This window comes from Dromaius novaehollandiae, chromosome Z (assembly GCF_036370855.1).
Source record: "Dromaius novaehollandiae isolate bDroNov1 chromosome Z, bDroNov1.hap1, whole genome shotgun sequence".
Taxonomy (NCBI): Eukaryota; Metazoa; Chordata; class Aves; order Casuariiformes; family Dromaiidae; genus Dromaius; species Dromaius novaehollandiae.
In genome coordinates, this window is record NC_088132.1 from 33,397,647 (window position 1) to 33,420,703 (window position 23,057).

At 37.2% G+C, this 23,057-nt stretch overlaps 1 protein-coding gene across 1 annotated transcript in view; it reads left to right on the top strand.

The window, feature by feature from the left end:
• The window catches only part of LOC135323474 (spindlin-Z), a 51,776-nt gene that overhangs the window by 14,498 nt on the left and 14,221 nt on the right, over positions 1-23,057 (top strand). Inside the window, exon 2 of the mRNA XM_064501992.1 lies at positions 15,196-15,421. Within this exon, the coding sequence (XP_064358062.1) occupies positions 15,370-15,421 (52 nt within the window). The 5' untranslated portion in view covers positions 15,196-15,369. The remainder of the gene's footprint in view (positions 1-15,195; positions 15,422-23,057) is intronic.

A 23,057-nucleotide genomic window follows, 5' to 3' on the forward strand; every position in this document is an offset into this window, starting at 1 on the left:
GGGACAGGCTAGTTCCTACACAGCAATACTGGTCTAAATGACATGTCTCTTGATGGTTACATCCCTAATAACTTTGTTGCATTTTTTTGGTGGAAAAACAAAGGATGAAAACTACCTAAAGCTTAATAAAGACACCTGTGTTCTGATGAAAGCACAGCACAGTTAGTCATCCCTTCTGTGTCCATCTCTTTTCTTTTTCTTTTTTCTTAATTTCCCAAATGGAAAAATTAGCTGGCCTCTGGTTAGCGCATTTTCTTGGGAGGTGGAGGGGAGATTAGTTTTGTTTGTGCATTTCCACTTTCAGAGCCGTTGTGAAGATCCTGGTTATTTAGTGTATATGAGTATATCCAGATGTGGCAGAGACTGTATGCCATGCAGATTTTTAAACTTCAGAGAAGTGTTTTAATTTATTGCTTATATCTAATACCAAAATGAGTATAAAAGCTACTTTGTAATTCACTTTAGTGACGTCTGTCTCTAAGACATAACCTCTCAAGTTGCAGCCATATTTATCATGGAGCTCTGATAGACTATTTTATAGATGCTTAAAGTTTCACAAATTTTGTTGAAGCGCAATGGTTTTGATAGTCTCGCCTGTTCTGTAATGCAGAAGGAATGATTCATTCTCCTGTGAGTTCGGAGAGCGCCGAACATTGTAAGTGCTGAGATTAGTCACTGGCCCAGTAGGTTGGAATGGGGCGAGTTTGTCTACAATTATTTGTGGGAACTTCTTGCTTTCTGAGTTTGCATTGGCTTCCAGTAACTTATTAGGCAATCTTTGATTCTTGAAGGAAGCAGATTTTGTAAATTGATAGCGAGTTGTCCTGTATCTCGGATTGTTTTGTGCCGTACCATAGAATTAAGGAACCACACTTCACTGCTTGCCTAGTTGAGGGATAAGAGGTGTCCTTCAAACCAACTGCTGTTACTGAAAACTTGTGAGGGTAGAGGAGACTTTTTTTGCTGTTGAAGTTGGTTGACTTAAATGTTTATTTGGCTGTTTTCATGCAGGTGCTGAAGTATACTTGCAGACACTTTAGTATGTGGTGATTTTTCAGGTATTTGTTGTATACCAGAATGTGTCTCAAAGATTTTTACCCATCATTATTTACTAGTTGGTTTATTACAGTTTTATATATTTTTGCTTCATAAGGATCTGTCACAATGGTAACAAAAGCTTTTGTGAATTTCTGGGAGGAAAATGTAATATGCTAGAAGAGTGTTTTGCTTAACTACAGTGAGGTACCGTTGGAGGGAGTTGTATCAGAACAGGCGGCTGGCTATTGCATACGGCTACTTATGTGCAGGCCCCTGCAAAATCTGCCAACCTGTGTTTTTGTAGATGTCTTCTATAAAATCCAAATACTTTAAAAATCTGATTTTAAAAGTCCTTGTGTTTATTACCACAGTAAAGCTTTTACTTAAAATATCTAGCATGTTTGGAAATACCAGTAAAACTTCTGAAAGTATTGACTTTTTTTTTTGGTGGATGGTAGGTGCCGAAAAATTAGGGAGATGGAATGAATTTATTTCTCACGGTATTAGCAACAGAACTTGTTTGGTAACTCTTTGCCATATGTGAACCAAACAGCAAAGCATCTCTTAGGTTGATCTGAAAAGGGATAAAGTTGCTTTGTTTCTTTGATCAGTTAGCCTTCAAATGAAAAATGTTGCTTATTCATTGCTTTCCTTGCCCTCCTTATGGAAGCTGTAGCATAAGAAACAGATTATAGGTGTGTCCTGAGCAGTAGTTTTCATTAGAAGGGTTAGTTTCTTCAGCTGTAGATGATTCTTGTAGCTGTAATTTCTTATGTGGTCTCAGAGTTCTGTTAAACCATACTTAACATGTTCTCAAATTAGTTTTCATTCAAGCTCTAATTAGTGATTTGAAAGATAAAAAGAAAGTATGCTTATAAAATTTAAAAGAAATGTTTTTGGGCTGCATAATCTTTTAAAAAAACAACCCCCCTAAAGTTGAAAACTATAGAAGGATAGTAAGCAGAAAACACAAAGCTTGGAAAATATGATTTAGCTATAATCAATTTAACCTTCCATCAAGGAAGCAGCCTGAAATAGATGACTGTTTTGAGAACTCTTCAAGGCCTACTTCTCTATGCTGCTATTTTGTTATACATGATACAGGGAGGGGGAACGCATTTAATATCAGTCTCCTGAAGCCTTCAGCATGCAGAACAGTTCAGAAATAATTGGAAAATCTGTAGGCTGCATAGACATTTTTAGCACAATTGTTGTCTCATTTCTGTATGACTTGGTAACTTTCTTCCCAGGAAAAATTAGCAAAAAGAAATGGTGAAAATCAAATACAACTTAAGAGTTTAGTTATGGTATGCTGCTCTGCATAACATTTTTTTAGTTGGCTTGGGGTTGTATGGATCATATTGTTTACTGTTGAGGAAAAAGTCCTCTCTAAAAAAGCTAGGATAACTTTTTGTTCTAAGTTATATCAAGAGAAGAATTGAGCAGTGTGGAAAAAATCATCTCGCTACGGAGGGCCAGGATTAGCATACTCTATTAGGAGATTGAGCTGTCTACATATTAGAAGAATTAAGTGTTAAGGCTCCTAATGGAAGAAATAAAATTCGCTAACTTGTCAGTGAAGTCATAACTTAATTGCCAGCATCCTGGGAAATTAAGGGAATAGAAAGGAGAGAGGTTTTTCCTACCAAGTCTTATTCATCTTTCTTTATGTCAGTACAGGAGAGACATTTTCTTCATCTCTAACTTTACTAATAAATGGATTTTTTTTTTTTCCCTGTAACACTTCCCCCCCCCCCAATAGAAACAAGATTACATTAAATCACAATGTTAGCTTTTACTGCTTGGCAATTATACTGGGTTCGGAGAACTCAACCAGTATTTGCATGGGTCATGGAACTTGAATTTAGACTCTTCAGGTAGACAGATTTTAAATGTGATGAAAACTGGGAGTTTAGCACAGGCAGTTGAGAGGACCTTTCAGCTTTGGCAATAGGCGGAAAAGTTAGCTGCTGTCTTAAAGGACAGGAAAGACCTGACCTTATGCCTGACTGCTTTACAGGGTGATGCAACTTGCATGCCCAAGACAGAATTACAATGGTTTTCCAGTTGTCCCAAAAAACAAAAAATAAGTAAACCCAATGTGTTGCCAGTGGAGCTAGCTACCATGAGGTATACGTGTGCTTCTGAAGATCCTCTAGGAACAGCTGAAGCTGGAGATGGATTTTTGAAATGCTTAGATCCTGTTAGAAACAGCATGAGAGGCAGGTGCTGAGTTTCTGGAAAATCTGCCTGAGTGTTCAATATATTGTTTGCAGCTGGAACGCTTTGCCTCCAGAAGGACAGTGATGGTACCTGAAGCATTTTTAATACCAGTAGCTTTTGTTGTCACAGGTTGCACGCTATGTAGAAGAAAAGGGCATATCTCAAACTTGAAGAGAGATAGTACTGGATGTAAGAAAACACTCCAGCTCTGAAAACCTCTTCAGCTGCAGAGAACAGAGAAGAAACTAATGTGTAGGTAGTAGTCATGCTTACATATACACTGTTTCAATAAAACAATAGGTGGTAAGCAGGTCTGAAAGATACTATATGATCATCTTCCATAGATGGGAATCAGTTCAAGACCTCTTCCCCCCCCCCCCCCCCAAAAAAAAAAAAAAAGTCTGTACTTGGAACAGGAATGGATTTCCTTTCTGGCAATCTATGCCTGTCAGTCCTATAAAGTAGGAAAACTTGTTTGCTCTTTCTTTAGAAATATAGATTCTTATTCATGCTATGTACCTTGACTGTCACTTGCTTAATGTTTGTGAAGTGCTTATCTGTCATATTTGTTACTAATATTTTAATTTGTTTTTGGTTGTACTAGATAAAATTCTTCCTGGTTGTAGAGCCTGTTTTGCTTTTCAGACTCTTAAGGTGAAGAGCTCACATGCATAACAAGTATAGGTTTTTTTGCTGTAAACAGTTGTATATGCATGGGTATGTATGCTTAAAATTCATTCTGAACAATGTTTGTACTTTCATTAGTTCTTTTCATAAGCACTGGCTGCTGAACAGTGAGAAAACCAACTGTTTTCCGTTACATACTCACTTATCAAGGGAGAAAGACTGGTGGGATTAGGGCTAATAAAGTGATGTGGAGGGTATTGAGTGGGGCTTATTTTTCTCAAGAAGACTGACTAATTTTGATCCATTTCAGAATTTGGCCAAAAGCTATTCAGTTTAAAATTGAATCAAATTAAAAAAAAAGCCAAATCCTGTGAATTTTTCCTAAATTAAAAAACACCGAACACTCCGCTTGTTTGCGCATGGCTGCATTTTCCTGTTAGCTGGCTGGAAGCATTGAGTACTTAATTGAACGTGAGTTATGACTTGATATGTTAAATATCGGGTGAAGGTGTGGGGGTTTTCTTGTGTGTGTTGTGTGTGTGTTTTTTTCTTTTTTTTTTTTTTTTTTTTTTTTTTTCTTCTTGACAGTTGAATTCCTGAATGAAGATCTGGTACTAGACTGTAATGACTGTTAGTGAATTACAAGCTGCTGAAATGTTAGGGAACATAACCACCTTTAGATCGTCATTGAAGTAACAGCTGAGGAACTGAATCCTGTTTTAGGCTTGTTAACGAATTTGGGTGGCTTACTGGATTTAATTGTAAATGAGAGGAAAGAGAGGAGAGACCATGGATTCTAAAGCTTTAAAGAAACGTGCCTTTTACAACAAAATCATGGAAACACCAGCAGCTAGGCGTTAGTCAAAATTTGCATTGCTCTAAGATTAAGGATGAAAAATTGTGTCCTTTCATTTTGGAGTGAATACGGCACGCTGGGGGCACGCCATAGCGGGTGGGAAAGGCTTCTAAAGAAGGCACAGAAGAATCCTGTGGTACTGGGGGAAAATAGTGCTGTGAGTTTGTCCACAGTCCTGTTTATGCTGGAAGCTACTTCATACTTAAATTTGAAAGCATTTGTTTGCAGTTGCTTTTGACCGCCCCAGATCAGCCATTAGGACTTGCATCTCTCATTCTGGATGTATGCTTTAAGCTATTTGGAATCAACTTCTAAGAAGATTTCAGCCAAAATCGCTTAATTGTCTTCATAATAATATAAGTAGGAAAAAATAGTTTTGTTTATTTTTTCCAGAGAAAGAGGCTATAGCCTTCTGGATCTACTGCCTCCTCTTTTAAAGCAGAGTGATGAAACTCAAGAGCATACATCTTTGGTAAGGATGTAGCTTCTTTTTACTAATGAAAGCCTCTTCAACTCTGGACAAACAAGCACTGGACAACTGCTGTTCACACGTGCTTAGCGAAGACCCTACTGGGGTTTGGCAGCGAAGCTCTCCAAAGTCCCCCGTATGTATTCTTTCTATCCAGCAGTGTGTGGGCTGGGTAGAATTGTAACCGTAATTGGGCAGTGTGGCATTTGCTGTGCTGCTGAAGACCAGAAAGACTTGTATTGTATTTATGTTTTTTGTTAGGCCTTATACTCTTTTTACATGATTTGGGTATTGCCTGAAATACAGAGATTTTCAGAAGTGATGGCCAACAGTTTTTTGTGACAAGTAACCCTCACTGAGAAACCAGAAACCACAGAGGAGCATATGTTCCAGCTAGCTGTGCAAAGAGGCTGGGACAGGGGGAAATTGCTGCAGTGATCCCAAGAGAATATTGGCATGAAGAATTGACATGTAGAAAAATTGGGTGAGTGATTGGACTGGTCACTGTAAAATGACTGGAAGAGTTTTTCTAGAAAGAGATGGTAAAATTACTTATATAAATGAAGCATGGAAGCTGAAGTCGGGAAAAGGACAATACAGAAAGCTTTTGCGTAGGCAGTGTCTGGGAAGCAAGGTCTCAAACCAAGTTCAGAAAGAAGTGAAGGACTTGTTTTGCTTGAACTCAGTGTTCTGGAGTGGCAGGTAGCTTGGGCAACTGTGGTTTGGCAGCAAATGGTTTTGGCAGGTCGAGAGACTTAGCCAGTCTGAGAGGAAAACTGATGTGTAATGTGTGTGGGTAGAGCCAGGCAACTAGGTCCTGCCAGCAGCGGGGACGTAGCCTGACAGCCTCGATGGAAGCACTTGATTGCGTTGTGAGCTGTGTGAGGAGCAGAGCTCTAAAGAACTTGAGGAAAAATTAGTTGTTTTTATACTTAAAGCTGCATGTGACTAGAGTGAATTAAATGTAACGTGCAAGACTGCCTTCAATATTTAATTCTTATTTAATAGCACCGTATTGTGTGTGGTAAGCACTTAAGGGTTCTAGTTTAAAAATGTGCTTGCAATGATCTAGCGACATACTTTAGAGCAACAGAAATCTTTCAGAACCTTCTGTAGAATAAAACCCTTTACACAGAAAAATAAGCTTTCAAAAATAATTTTAAAAGGTCTTTTTTTTTAATTTATCAAGGAATGTATGTATACAAATGTTGAATGTAAAATCAGTGTTTATGTTTTTTTTTTAAATTGTACTGTTAAATGTAGTTTTTGGATGAGAGTCAAATACGTTGTTTCCAGGATGCACCGTGTTGTACGTTGCTTCTTTGCTTTGTTACTCTGCATGTTCTTTGAATGGATGTTTTTTATTACTGCAAAATATAAAAGCTAAGTAAAATCTGAACAGTTTTATTATCAGGATGGAGTGACAATAGCATAGGTTATGACAGTTCATATTGCAGTTCTGTAATAACTTGATCTTGGGATGTGTTTTAATAGGGTTCATAGTAGCATAGCACTTGCTGGAGTAAAAAGATCAAGGGAAAAGGGCCTCCAGTTCTAACGTATATGTTGTGAAGCAAGCTTGTTTATTAGATGACTGATTAAAAACATGTGTCTTGAGGTTCTTTTTGCTATGTTCTCTTACTCTTAATGACTCTTGCTCTCTTCTTAAAATAATCTGTACTCAGTGATTTTGAGCAATTTTGAACATATAAAGTGACTGATATATGACCCAAGTGATGAAGTTGTTATACCTTTTTTTTATTATTCAATAATGTCAGTTTCAAATTTGTTGCTCTTGATTATTTGGCAGTTATACTTTGCTGCTGCAAAATGTGTTGAAGATACTGAGGTGTCATGTCAAGCCTGCACTTGAGAACATGATGACTTAAGGATCTTCTTGTTAAGTGGCAGAGGCATCTGATTCAAATCCATTATCTCTGGGTGGCAGTCAGTGTAGGGTAACGGCTAACTCTGGTGAGTGCTTAACTCTGTTCTTAATGTCTGATGGTTATGGTGCTCTCTAAAAGTAGTCCATTGACCTTTTGTGAAGTTGGCATGAAGATAGATGCAGCTCTGTTTAAGTGCCTTAACTGTTAAATTTTTAAACTTTTGATCAATTTTATCCTTTATCCTTATCCTCTGACCTTAATTTAATGCTAGAAAAGAAATATCTAGATGGAAAAACTTGTTAAGCATTGATCTCTTAGCTCTGTAGACTTCTAGTATAGGATCTCATTGTCATAACTGCACATTAAAGATTTCTGCACACTGATTTCTTGTACTAATTGAAAAAAATAGAGCTATCTGTGAGTTAATAAATGGGGTTTTTAATAGGTTATCTTGAGATTCCTACCTACCTTTATACCCAGGAAATTTAAGAGGATATTTACATGTCTCTTTGGATCAGACTTACAATTTCTGATTTTGCACACTAGGAATCTTTAGACAGCCTGTTCTCAGAGCTCTTGCCTGCCCCACTGAAGATTAAATAGAAAAGCTAGACCGGTACAACCTGGGGCATTATAACCCTGAGGGTAAATACCAGTTCTCTTATGGTGTGTTCAGACATGCTTTAAAATGTTAAATCATGCCTTTGAACAGGATGAAAATACTGTTTTTATCCACATGAAAGATTCTGCAAAGCAGGAAAGCCAGATACTCTCTCTAAGGGTATACCTGAAGAGCAGTTGAAGACAATGGTAATGCGCAGAAGTGGATGTCTGCACACTGAGGTAGATAAAACATGATATGAAGATTGGTGGGAGAGAACTGAGAGAGAAAGAAATAAGATGAAGCCCATACAGGCTGTCTTGCAGTACATACTGCCTAATCTTAACTGCTATTACAAGGCTAACTATCTGTGCTAGCTTTAATCTAGATTTTTTTGTTTAAGGTAAGCCTTAACTATATCTAAGGTACATATGTGTTCTCACTGTATGAATGTTCAGATAGCTATTGGGCTCTGCCAGGCTAACACCACATCTGCCAGTTGAGGCATCTGAGGTCAATTTATCTTGGACAGTTTGTTTATTCTGTGTTTCCACCTGTGACCTACTGCATGAAATTGTTGGCGCTTGTAAATGCAGTGCTATTCTTGAGAATCCTTTGGAATTGTGTATATTGTATGTCACTTCTGGAAGCTGCCACTTTCTAAGGGTAGAATCCTGCATCCATGTTGGATATGGAATTCCCACTTAAGGCTACCAAAACATCAAACGAGTGAGATGTGGAGGAGGTGATGTCGCCTTAATTTGTCTCAGTGATCAGAATTTCTGAAATAATCCTTTGATTGCAGCGGGATTTAGAAGTGCTTGGAAAAAAATGCCTTCTTGCTATGCCTCTAAAATAGGAGTTCAGTTCTATATACCTGAACTTTCAAAAAACAGTTTTTAATACCTGAGGAGACTTTTTTGATTCCTTCAGTTCTTGATTTCTAAACAGAGAAACTTCAGTAATGAATTTCAGTGGTGCAGCACTAGTCAGAACCATCCACTGTATTCTTGGGCTGGAAAACATTTGGGAAATCTCATATTTTATGGTTATTTTTCACATGTGGATTTTATTTTAAGAATGAGATGCATACTTCTGTGAATGTTTGAGACAAACACCCTACCCTTCATTGCAGGGTGCTTAGAATTAACTTCCTGAAATGGATCTCTCTGCCACTAATCCAAGGCTGCTCAAGGAGCAGATGCCAGTGAAATATGTCCAAGCTCTTGGTCCTTGAATTGGACATAGCGTGTTGTTCCTCTAATTTGGAGCAGTTGTCCAGGACGGCAGTGTCAGATGTAATCACTCTGGGTTTGGATTTTTTGTTTGTTTGGGTGTTTTTTTTTCCATAGAAGGTGGAAAATCCTACTTGGCTTTTTTGTTCCGGGCTATTGAAAGATGGATACTGTAATGCAGACAAGAACACACTTAACAGCTTCAGTGCCTTGCGTCTCCCAGGGTAACTAGCTATGCAAGCGTAAGTGTGCTACAAACTAGGCTAAAAACCATTCTATAAGCTTTCTGAGGAAGTATCTTCTTAGCACTTAAACTGTAATAAATTAGTTCTTGAATCGGAAATAGGCTCGTCGTGATATTGGTGAGAACCCTGTGCTTTCACACTCTGATGTTTTTAACTGTAGCATGGCAGTTCTAAAAACTAGTTGTGAGAGATGCCCTTCAAATGGTGTAAGAGGGTGGCCACTGAGCCCCTGAAACTTAAAATACTAACCAACTTCATTTAAATACTGTTTTGTAATACTAACTCTGTAATGAAGTTCTTGCTGCTGCCTTTGCAAAATGACTGATTTATACAATCCATCTCAGTTTATTTCAAATTTATTGCAGAAATGCTCTCCTCTGAAATGCTAACATGAATAAAGTGAGAGAGGCTGAGCGCTTTAAGGATTTCTATGTCATGAGGAAAATTCAGTGGAAATAGAGAACAAACTATAGTGTCTTAGTACTATGCCTGTCTCGGTAACAACTAAATCTTGCTAATTCAAGGGCAAAAACAAGTACAGGCAGGAAATGTGCAAATGATACTTTTGGGATTTCTGTGCCTAGTTGAGTGGTTTGTGGGTTTTTTCTTTTCGTTTGTTTTTTTTTTTTTTTTTTCCTGTTTAAGAACTTTAAATGCAGTCTTCAAGGGTTGCATGTGTTCTCAAAACTATGCTCATGCTTCAAGTTCGTGTTTCTTAAAAGATATGGAACATTTTTATTCAGTTCCTGGATTGTTAAAGTATTATAAACTGATCCCTAGAGTTCAGTGAGTGTATGTATGTGCTGAAGATAAAAGCTTGTATTTATTTGAATATAGTCTAGTCTTTTTTTTTTTCCTGATTTCACTGTTAAGGTCTTTTAACTGTGACTGTGGTAGAATGAATTTTATTACACTGACCCTTTACTAAAAGCATCTGTACAGTACTTTTTTCCTCTTTCTTTTTTCTCTTTCAACATGAAAATGACTAGGAAAACAGATGAACTTTAGCACAATCTTTTTTCCCCTTTGGCAGAAATCATGCAGCATTTATAATCCCATTGCCAACAAGAGCCACTTGTATGGATAGCCCTATCAGCAAGGAATAGCTTGCACAAACTTCAGATTATTTCAGCCATCTGTTTAAAATGTACCATTGCCTCAATATAGCATCTTAGAGTAAATGTAACTTGGGGTTTTTTTTACATATATTTGTATATATGTGTATACACATAGTTGTATACTAGTGCTTCTTGTTTCTATACGCTTCTGGGCAGATAACAATAAATTTATGGGTAGAGGAAAAGCCATAGAGGATATCAGAGAGGAGGGAAAGTAGTGCTTGATTTGGAGTCTGTCAGCTGATAATCTATAGTTGAAATGTGTTGCTTTTTGTGGCTGTCAGCTACAAATCACTGGGCAGTAAGCAGGCTCTGTGAACATGGGTTTCTTAAGCATCAGGTGATGGTGCTCCTGCTAAAACCCAGTGATGGGAAGGGAAGTTCTTGTTCTTGATATGCTGGGTGAGTTTGTAGGACACTTCTGTGCAGATTTGGAGTGAGTGGCTGAATTCTAATGCTTCAGCAAAGTCGCAATATCTCTTAACACAAACTAAGAGCAGGTGTATATTTTTATTCCTATATTTTAATATCCTTTAGGGGATATTTTAACCTTGTTTGGTGTCTTGGGGGGTGGGAGGGAGGAGCATGCAGAAGACTTGCTTAGTATCATCCTTTCTATTCATATTAGAAGAATTTGAGAGTCTAAGTAACACACCTGCCTCATCCGACTTGTTAGCGCCCAAACCATTATACTACTTCAACTAAAATGTACTCCAGCAGTTCTGCGTTGAGTTACAGAAATCAGAATCCACGTTGGGTTACGGAAATCAGAATAGCGCCTACCAGGAAGTCTCTTGCACTGACCTGTTTCATTTGAGCCTGACTCCTCTCACAAAAGACCAGCCTTGTGACTTGTTAGGCCCATCCTCTGCTGAACTATCCTGGCAAACGTGGGTGCCGAGTTGCATGCAGCTGATTTAAATGCCACTCTGGAAGGGTGGGAGCCCACTAGGTGGTGCCAGCAGGCCTGCGCACTGATGGCGCCGAAGCGGGGAACCGGCCGCCTTGGAAGCTGCAAGCCTGTAGTTAGCACCAGAGAGCTATATATCCTGGTTTTACAGTTGTGTGTTGTCACAGCTATGTTTTTGTCCTATATAATGTAACTCCTTCTTCAGTGTTGGTAGTAGGGTCCTGAAGCTTTAGGTCGCAGGCAGTGAACAATTGTGCTGTGGGTTGCAAGGAAATGCTTGTAATTTCAGGAGAAACGAGCATGAAACTTATTTTAAATGTCTATATTTTCATGGAGTTAAAGACTCATGTAACAAAGACTTTATTTTAATGCTTCTAATTGGTTACAGGTTTATGGAAGGGGTTAAAGCAGTTCATGAGGGAAGCTATGTTGTTTACGCATGCTGAGTGTCCATGCTGTTTTTTTCCTGCTTTTGCCTTCATGCTGCACAAAAGAAAAAGAATTAAGCATAGGGCAATACTTGTATTTTCTCCTGTTCTGATACTGCCTTCCTCCCTATCCCTACCCTGATGGTATGATTGTACTAGTTAAAACTAGTGTGATGGACATCTTAAAAATTCAAAATCCAGAATAAATAGAACAATACGATACAAAATATTCATCTAGCTGCTACATTCAGTTTTTTTATAAATGTGTTCTGACCTAAAAAGAAGAACACACTGAGTATGTTTGGGGGATTTTGGGGGGGGGGGGGGGGGGGGACAAGCCAAATGCCTGGGCCAGTGAGTGGCTGGAGCTGACGGCTAATTAGCAGCACGTCTGTCTTCAAGTGAAAACCTGCAAATGAGTTGCTGGGGACCCGGGTGTGAGGGTGTGGGCAACCAGTGCCATGACTGGTAGGCCGGGACACCTCGTCGAAAGCTACTGGTAGTGGGTCAAGACAGTCTAATATGTTCTGGATGTGTTAGGTTGGATCCAAAAATACCGTATATGTTGTTTTCTGTATGAAAGAACAAAGTAGTGGGTTTAGTACGCTAGGCTTTTGTTAAAAAGGCTGACTTCTGTTTTCAGAAGTCCTACTGAAATATTTCAGAGACTTAACAGTTTCTCACTTCAGATCGTTCAAATACTAAACTCTAATGATGTTAACAGAATGACGCTCAAAACAGATTGTTTCGTAAGGCAACTTAAGCACATCCTTCTAACAAGGAATTTCCATTCTTCCTTAACAGTATGGCTTGTTGCTACTTAGTATGTCACAAACCCATTAAAAATTGTTGTACCTTTATATTGAACATGGTATTCTTAGATACTGTTTTTTATAATAAAATGTCGTAATAAAAGATTTTGAATTTCATGAGTTGACTTTTTCCTTTATTCCCGTATTAAAGATTTGCAATATATGCATGCTAACATTAAATGTGCTTTTTGTTGTTCATATTTAAGATTCAAAGTTGTATGTTTTTCTGGCTTATTTTTAGTATGGCAAGTGAGACTTAGTTATGTATATTTTAAAATTCAAGATGTTATCAAAGTACATCAAATTATCTTTAGAATATCTGTTTTTAATCTCTTCTTATTAGTGTCTCTGGAGCTGTCAGTGTGAAACTGAAATGTTAAGAATTCAGAATACTAATTTTAGGACTGTTTACTTACAACTTTTGCAGAAAGTAAATGAAACTTAGTGTTGAATTAGTGGAAGTTACTGGCTTAGTTTCTAGAAGATCTGTTTGAGCTGGTGAATCAGTTTCTCACTTGAGTAGTCTTGTGTCCTTAGGTTCAGAGAGCACAATGAAACACTTTATTAAGTGTTAGCAAATGAACTGTGACTTCAAAGAATTAGAGAGCGCTTTTTTACTTTCAAGAGGTATGATTTCAAATTCGTGCAGTAGTAGAGAGTGGGGGCAGATGATTCCAATGAAACACTTGTTAACTAGTAGAAAGTCAAAACCTGTTTGTTGTGTTTTTATCTTTTGATAATTAGAGCTACAGAACCAGTGAAATTAAAGTGTCTGTCTGTGCAGTACCTTACAAATTGTTTGCCACGGATTGGAAATCTTTGGGGGGGTGGGGGGGAGGAACATAATGCATAAAGATGTTACAAAATATTTTCAACTTCTTGGATAAGTAGTCAACAGCTTACTGGAAAAGTGATTTTGGTTGCTAAGTCTTAATATTTTTCATTTTTTTTTAAAGTTAAATTCTAAAAGTATATTAAAGTGCGTTCTCTCTAAACCATAGTATCTCATCTGGAGGAAAAGTGGTGGTTTTTTGCATGTGTACACAGTGCCTATGAAACTGAATATGGAAATATATCAGACCAATGCTCTGAATTAAGAATTGATTTCAGTAATCAGAGATGCCTCTGCACTAATGTTTTAATCTATAGTAAAATGTTTTTGATGGCTTTGGTAGAAAAAAAGTGCTTACCTTTTGTTGTGGTTAAATAGTTCAGGAAAGTAATTGCTTCCTCTTGTTTCTTCAGATGCTTTTTAAGCCTTGACTATTGCTCTTCTGGTACTGTTCCCAGCTATTGTATATAATGGGCAGCTTTCAGGAGAGATGGAGTGTGGAAAAACTGTTAAGTTCCTTTAAATGGATTTTTAACTTAAATCTCCCAAATTCTCATGACTTCCTGGCTGTAGGTGCCTAAAAAGCTTCCTCTTCCTTATATATATAGAGATCCTTCCGAAAACTACAAATTACCAAATGCCTGCTTAAACTAGGAACACTAGCAATTAGTATTTAATCTTTTTTGTCTGTCTATTGCTCTTTATTCCTGGGAATATTTGTCTATATTGCTCTAATATTCCCAGTAACTAGTGGATACGATTCACGGAAGAACTAGCAAAGTGTCAGAAGGTGTAAATGCGGTTTTTCTGTCATACCTGTACTATACCTCAAGGCATTTCCTTGTACGTTCCGTTGTTCAATAAGGCACGAACATAAGGTGCACCTTCTCCTGCCACCGGGACACTAAGGACTTTCCTCTGTGTTTGACCCCTCGGTCACACTTTTGTCAGAATTGACAGCAGCTTTCAAGGCTGCTGTCGGAAGGCAGGAAGTGCAGGGGAGCCTCGGCCAGCGCTGACTGACGGGATACAGAGAGCATGATTACAGCAGTCGCCTTTCTTAAGGGAACCAGGCTAGAAGGAAGAGCTTACCTAACCTGTTTTAGCCGCGGGCAGCATAGAAATGAATGGATTAATCAGGATAAATTTTCTGCTGTCTAGAGATGTTAGTCTGAAATCAGTTGCTGTAATGCTTGCAGCTTTTTTAGGTGATTGAAAGTGTCTCTAACTGAAGTCCTGAAAAGGACTTTAAAAAGTTGACCTCACTTACCTGCTTCATCTAGAGGAATGTTTGAAGAATCTAATGAATTTAGGTATAGAGGATCACCAACTACTTCTGCAGATCTACTATAAACTAGTGACTTGGTCAATGAACTGGCAAGTCAAGTAGTTGCAGTAGAATTTGTGGGTTTGGTATCATTTAAGTCTTAATCTTTTTTTTCCCCTGCAGATTTTTTTAAACTTATCTGTAGAGAAGTAATTCTGTTATATGGGTTTGAAGCATTTGATCTTTAACAAATGGAAGTAGTTTATTTGTGCTTTACCTCTTGTGAAGGTAGTGCAGTTTTCTCTGGTTTAGGCAGCAACTAAGCTGTACTCAACTAAATGCCTTTTAAGAAGTTTTTCTATGTACTCCTGTCTGTGCATAACTATCTGGTGTCTTTAATTACTTTACTGTTCTTTTACAGTATATGGAACTTGTACTGTGTACATGAGGAAAGGTACCAGCCCCAGTACTTGTTTGGCTGTTGTCTTGCCTACCTGCCCTCTTTGCTGAATGTGTTCAGAATAACAGAATATGAAGTGACATCTTGTTGAACATTGAAAGCAAAAACATTTTGTTTCACTTTAATGTTTATCTTAACCAAGTCTCAAATCAGGCTGTTTATGCTTTGTCTGTTTTGTTTTTCAGAGTACTGTAATTCAAAGTGCTTCTTCTACATTTGATGAAGAACAAATCCGTGGTTGGATGGTGGATTAATAAGTAGTTGTCCTATTCTAAGAGTAAGAAGATATTTTGGGAGTTGGGAAGAACTGGATTTTCACCCTAGTCCAGCAGCTTTGCTGCTCACTTAAACACAGATGAATGAAGACCCCATTTGGAAAATCGCCAGGTCAGCGGTCCAGAGCTGATGCAGGTGAGATGTTTTTGGTTTTTTAGTGAGTAAAAAAAAGTGTTCTTATTCTGTACACTTTCTTATGTACTAATGGCTTTATGAAGTTCTTTGTTTTATTTATTAAATGATTAGTTTCATTATGTAAGCTGTTGAATTGAAAAGGCATACATAAATTTAATTTAGCAGTACAGATTTAGATAAAAGAAATATTTAGTAGCCTATAATATCAAAGTCTTAGTAGAACTGTAAGTTAAGTGCAGTTCTAAAAAGGGAAGAAAACAATGTGTGGTAAAAGTAGGCTGACATTTTTAGAGGAAGATTGCTCTATTGCTTGTTCCAGAAGTGTTGGTGTGAGTAAACAGTGGAATAATGTGTTCCCCGTATATTTATAAGTTGCCATAACACTCTTAATGGTTTGGTAGAAGTGGATTAGCTAGTAATTGTGAAAGAGCATCTCTTGCAAACAGTTTGGAAAGGTTTTTCTAAATGTGTGCAAAGTTTATTACTACAAAATGTGTTCGCTAAATTGAAATAGGTTAGTCAAAGTATTTTAAAGCAACTCTTTATTCAAGGAAAGCCAAAATAAGCGTAACCACTCAACTTTTATGACTGGTTAGGCAAATTCAAAGTTTTACAGCTTGATAGACTAATGAATCTTAGTCTTGTGCACTTCATAATAAGGATTATCAGCACTGACAATGAAAGAATCAAGTTACCAACCAGAAATTGTTCTGTATGCTGATACTTGGTCCTGTATAAGCTGAGGTGGACTTTTTCAGCTGTGCATTCTGCTAGGACTAGTACGCAGGACAGGGACTAGAAATTATCGTTTTTAAGTCAAGAATTCTAGTAGTATTTGGGGGATGAAAATGTTAAAAATGAATGTTGTTCATTCTTCTCTTTAATTATTTGCTTTTTGGTTGAGCTTATCTGAGAAATGCAACTTTGTTTATTGAGTCATTTTTTTCCTCCCCTTCTGAAATGACTTCCTGTTTTTCAGTGGAAAAAAAATGCCCTTCCTATTTCATATTGCAACAGAATTTTGCTAGTGACCGGTGCAGGGAAAAACTTTGTAGACACATGGTGCAGTACATCTAATGGTCTATTGGTGCTTTCCTAAAAAAAATTGCATGAAACCAAATGAATTTTATATAAAATTGGGAACTCAGATAATTTTAAAAATACACAAGCAATATTTCATTCTGGTGCTTTCAGTTATTTGCCCAGTTCATTCAGAACTGAAGTAACTGACACTGGAAGATTTCTTTGAAAGCTTTTTGGTAACTTCTAAAACCATTTTTACCTGTGATTAGCTTGCATTAAAGTTACTTTGCTGTCAGTCATCTGAAAAATCTTTAACTCCTGCAAGTATTTTTAATAGATAGTTTCAAAGGAGAGACCCAGTCCAAACTTTTAGGTACTTGCTTCAGTGACTTTTCATTCAGCCAACATGAGTCATCCTTCCTCTTGACACCACTAGAATGTCTATGGAAGAAAAACTGTAATTATTAAGAGCAAAGAAAGGAAAGCAAGCTTTGACCTGCCACTTTATTCTGGTATTGTTACTTCTAAGCCTTAGTTGGGTACTGTGAGAGTTCAAAGAATTCAGGTGCTAGGTTTTTAAGGTTCAAGGTAAAACTTTTTATCTAATAGTCTAATTGTGATATACAATGAGCAATAACTCTACAACACAGATCTGACATGTCATAATCTGAAATTTATGTGGAGGGTAATTTTTCGGCCTCTGTTTTAATTTAAACTAGATAATTTTACCGTATTAACATGTTGAATAGAAAATTTCACTACCTGTTGTCCTCCTAACACTGTTACAAAAAAGAGAGGGAGTGTATTCATAGACTTGGTCACACTTTCCACTATTATTTTGTTATAGCTTACCCTTTAATTGGCACCTTCATTCTGCCCCATGCAAAATCATTGTTATAATGGAACTCGGTAATCTTTAGATGTTGTTTTTGCTTTGTAAAATGCAACAGTTAGTATTTAGGTCTTTACCTTTTTCTGTATGATGGGATGGGGACAGAAACCATCTGCTGTACATTGCTTAATTATAGATGCATACTAGGAAAGAGTGCAACAGGTTGCCATCGTTAGGAGACTGCATAGCCATTGGGCTACAATAAAGATAGGGCATGAGATTTTTGAACATAAAGTTACTGAGCACAGTAGAGCGTGTGTCTGTAGCCTCTACGATTTTGTTAAAATACAGAGCAGATTTCTAGGATACGGTTTCAGTAGTTGAGCCAGTTGCTGTGTGCGTGGCATCATGCCCATGCCTCTCTAGTTAGTGCATGATGGCCCTCCCCCTAATAGAGAAATGTGCTTTTTCTTTTTTCCCCCATTAATACCATCTAATATAATTGACTGTAAGATAAGTTATGATTACCCATATTGTGTATATATTTACGTTTAGCCTTTTCGAGTCATCTCTTGTTTCATGCTGTAGAAGTAAGTCATGGTCCTGTACAGCCCTTCCTTGTTGGTGAGATTCTGTGCCTCTGGGAGGTAACAAACTGTGATGGCCAGAAACAATCTGTGTCCTTATTGGATGGCTTGAAGAGATAAAGTAATATTTTAATAAAGAGAAAAGCTAGAAAGCATTAAGTAGCATATTTGGTTATGTTGTTTGTTCAATTTAAAAGCAAGTATAATTCTTTTGGTATTGCCCCTATTAATTAGGATAAGAGACCTCACTCCCAGATGTGATTTGGTTAAAATTGTAGTGAGATCTTTTGGCAGAGTCAGGAATTCATTTTACCACTATGCTCCTGGTCTGTTTTGATTAAAAGAACTCTCTTCCATCCCCCAACTCTTTAACCTGATGTTGAGCAATATTAGGTCGAATAGTGTGTGAATAAACATGTCTACAGCCTTCTTGGGTCCCTGAAAGTAATTTTGAAATAGCCACTGGGTCAAGAATAATTCCTGTGTGATTATATGGTATTCTTGCAGCAGCCTCTGCCATATAATTTAAAAATGTCAAGCTTTGCCTGTTGTGAAGACAGCAAATACTGTGAGAAATAAGATGCTGTAGTGTGTTTTTTAAGAAGCCACCTGACTTTGAGGGACTGAGTGGAGGGTACCATCTAATGTGACAACAATAAAAACATTGCTAATAATTTCTCCCATCCTTATGCCTATTCTGTCCTCCTGTTTCTCATCCCTCCCCTGTCTCCTTGAGCCAAAATGTGCACTCCCCTTTGACTCAACAGTCTGAAATAAAGTTTTTCTGTTACCGTTCCTCTTTCTCTGTGAGAGTGAAGGTAGAAGGATTCAGAAATAAGGTTTGGCGGAAGCTTCACTGTTGAATTTTAAGGATCTATTTTAAGAATCCATTATAGGCAGAATTAACCCAGGCTCAAAAAGCACATGGTTTTGACCAAGCTGACAATTAAATACTTAATTCTATTGCTCAAGACTTGGAGTTTGAGTTGACTTTCAATTACAAAAAATATTTATTTTTGTAGTCCTGAGAGACTGAGCAATAAATGTTTTTCTTTCCTCAGATCTATCAATGTTTGAATGTGTGTTGCTTTTAACAAAGAAGTGTAAAAATAATCCAATTACTTTAAGTATTTTTGTTCAGTAATAACTTTCTTACAGAAAACTGAAACTTTGTACAATTAAGTTGACCTTGAATTCTATTTCGTCTAAAAACATGGGGCTTCAGAGTGTTCTAGTTAGAATTGTGGTGCTTGTCATTCCATAGCTACAAGGAGATAAAGGATGTGAATTTAAACCCTTGCAATCAATGGCATTCATGCGATACAGAATCTGGTAATTCTCCACTATTCTCTAGTTAGTATTAACATCTTTGAAGTCCTGTTACTGCTTGAGACCAAACTCTGCTTGACCCCAAAACACTTGGTACACTAATTTTTCTGTTGAAAGATCTGTGTGACAGTATTGTCCTTGAAATTGTTGGGAAATTTTTAAATGCCTTTCTGCTGTGAATTGACAGTGACTAATGCTGATTATGCTTCTGTGATAAATGAACAAGGTTTAGACAGTATTAGGGGTTTCAGGAGAGTTCGTATAAGCACAATTGCTGCTTTGCTTGTTATGTTTGGCAGCCTTTTTGCTGAAGGAGATCAGCAGCTAAGGTAGAAGCTTGTGAATTGGTATTGGTATAAGATGAGGCTTAGGTAGAGCTTTTCTTTTTTCTGTTTCAATGAGTTAGAATTGGCTGCTTCATATTTTCAGTCTTCACTTTTATCCTTTACCCTTCTTTCTCAAACTCTTCTTCAAAAACACTAATTTAAAGTAGACTCTTCCTTCAAAGCAATCCCTTTCCCACAAGATTACTTAACATCAAGACGCCTGCTCTTTGGAACCAGAATGTTTTTATTTATTTTTGTTGTTGTAAAAACATTAATATTCTAGTTCAGTATTTTTATATTTATTAAATATATCTATATAGAGTTTTTATCTGCTCTCAAATGTCTTGAGTCATTAAGATATAATACTTACAGCATCTAGGTTAGGTTTTACTCATTAAAATAAGCATTTACAAATAAAGATCTTTTTAAAGAAACTGTACAAGCTGTTTGCAATTCTAAACTGGGAAAGAAGTCCTCTGCACAGCTGACTTGTTTCCTTAGTAGAATAAGATTTATGTCTGTCTTACGTTTTGATAGTTTGTTTCTTTCTGTAATCTAAGAAAAACTGAAATAAACAGGACTAAAGCTATCCTAAAACAAAAGAAGAAATTTAGCATCCTAATTCATCTTTAAATTCCTGTAGGGAAAAGAAAAAGCAAACGGCATTTCTAAATATTATTGTGAACTTGTTATAATGAGCTTTGCAGCTTTGAAGGAATAGCGCTTGCAGCCATTCAAAGACTGCTTTACATTAACTGCTTGAAACAAGCATTTAATCTTGACATGAGTCAGGTAATATTTCACAACAAAGATGAAAGTAATAGAGGTGCTTTGTGGTCCATAGCTATTCCTCTGTATGTGACAGTGGTTGTTCACTGAATGTTTACCACTGATGTACAGTGCTTATATGCTGCACATCAAATTCCTTGTCTGTTTGGACATGGGACCTTCTTGTGTCATTTCCGGATTTTGGTGTAAGCCCCTGTTCGGAAAATGGTCTTTTGCATGCCTGTGTCGTACAAATGGGAATGAGTACATCTTCTGCAATTTTGAAGGTTAGAGCATTATTTAATGCATGATCTTTGCAAATGTGAAACCAGTTTTCTGAATTATAAAAACTGTATTTGTTTGATACTTTTAAAAAAAAATCTGTAATTATCTTAGCTATTGTTTTAAAGCATTACTTTCTTTTAGATGCTTTTTATAATGAATGGAAGAAGAAGCAGTTTGAGACAGCTCTGGTATGCTGTTTTACCCAGATATCATCTTAGCTTTCCTTTGGCTGAAAGGGGATCAGGCAGGGATATCTGGTGTATTTTGTGTGTGAAGCTACTAAGCCAATGCAACTGCTGAATCAAACTGTCTTTCTGTATATGTGCTTGAACTCTGTAAGCACTTTGATTCTAATGCTTTTTTTATCATACTTTATCATGCATACTTTTTATCATACTCTTGATTTCAAAAGCCTCACTGATGAATGATTGCAAGGATTTTACTGGTACAGTGCTTGAGTATATCTTGTTAGCAGTAATGAAGATGTTTTTCAGAGGGAGAAAGAAAGAGGTACTGTTGACATCTTAACACTTTTTTTTTTTCTCCTCCCTTTGAAGTTTAGAAACCACTCATGCTCTATGTGGATGCTATTGCACTTGGGCCCTACAAGTAATCTGTAGGGTTATTGAGGTTTTCCAGTTAAAATAAAATGGAAGAACTACATTGCTGAAGTAATTCACTTCAATAAAGAAAGATTGAGGCAGGCAGATCATCAGGTAATTCTGGTTTTGCCCTTACTGTCTAAGGATAAAACTAAAAGATGTTACATGTAAGGATATTGTGTACGTACCTTGCTGTAGTCCCTTCTTGTAAGTAGGTTATGTTCATGCATAAAGATCTTAGCCAGGAAATTCTGTACATAACTGAACTTGAGTGAGAAGATACCTGGCTGTAGAGCTTGAATCCTACCAAAAGTAAGAGGTGCCCAAGGTGAGGAGTTAGTGAAGAGGGGTAACACCCATTCCCAGTAGTTTGCACAGCTTCATTTTGGAAAGTTTTTTGCTTATGACCTTTCTTCTTATGCCCTATATAATGTTCATAGAGTACTTGAGCTGAGGACAGAAAACAAGTTCTGTGCTCAGTCACTCTGCAGAATATGTGGATGCTTTCTATATACTGTTTTAACTACTTTAGCTGATTTAGCTAAAATCTTACTTTATCTCATCAGCCAGTGAAGTAAAATATGAAATCTGTGTGCTCATGTTCTTATGAGACTGTTCTTTCACTGTGTGAGAACAGATTCTTAAGAATTGCTTTTAAACTTTTTTCTCATATACCAAAGAGCTGGCTAATGATATGATCAGAAAGCTTGTTTAGTAATAACAGTCAAGCTCCCAAGTCTGTTGGGTTTCTAGTCAAACTTCTTGTGATATCTTTAATTTTCATTACTAGCTAATAGTTCTTACGAACATGCTCAAAGGGCAGCTCTAATTACTTGCAGTAGTCTGAAATTGCAATTAGGATCTTTCCTGTAGCTGTTAGCGTGGAAGGCTTCATTTTTGAGATTTGAACATTCCAGCTGTCACTACAACTGGAGATGCTGCTTCTCGTGGATTTGTTACAATCTTGATTGTTGGAAACATCAGCTGTTGTCTTATTTTAATTCTGGTGTTTACATCACTTTGTATATGTCGTCTTTCTCCATCTGAAATCCAAAGATTAAAATATTCATGAAAATTAAGGTTAATGGTGTTTTCGGTGCTTGACTGTCTTGTGTGACACTACAACTATCATGAAATTTAACTTTCAAAATATTTATGCCAAAGCTATGTTAGGAACGCGCACATGATGTTAAATTTAACAGAATTGGTTTTTTGGACCCGTAGAGGAACTCTATGCATTTCTCTGTAGGTGTGAATAAGAATCCCGGAATGGAATGCTAAACACAGATCTATAGGTGCATGAGGCGTTTTACCGATAGACATTTAAGTTACATATGTGTCAGAGTCCAGTATTCTTTGAGTTCTTCTAGGTATTCCACAAGTGGAGGGTTTACAGTTTAATACCAAATTTACTTTTTTGAAGTTCTTTGTTACACTGGACTTCAACTTAGAGTGATATAGCAATGTATTTAAATCGCAAGTACAAATTCGACTTAGTTGAGTATAACAATTGCAATATATGGTTGAATCACAATATAAATGTGATTCTCATTACTGATGTGTATAATATGCTCACCATCATGACACTGAGCGTCCCCGGTAGCTGGGAAGGAAGAAATATGTGGGTTGAAGCCAGCTCAAGCCTGTTCTCTTCAAAGTTCTTTTGTTTGGTGGGTTTGGTGTGTGTGGTTTTTGTGTGTGTTTGTGTGTGTGGTTTTTTTTTTTCTTAAATACTGTGTTGGGCTCAGGCATGTGTGCACCCACCTACTTTGTTGTCTTAAGCTAGGCAGACCAAATACTTGCATCCTTTTGATTAACTCTTCTGGGACAAGCAGTTGCACAGCCAGGTGGTTTGCCTGACTGATACAGCGGGTTATCTAGAGC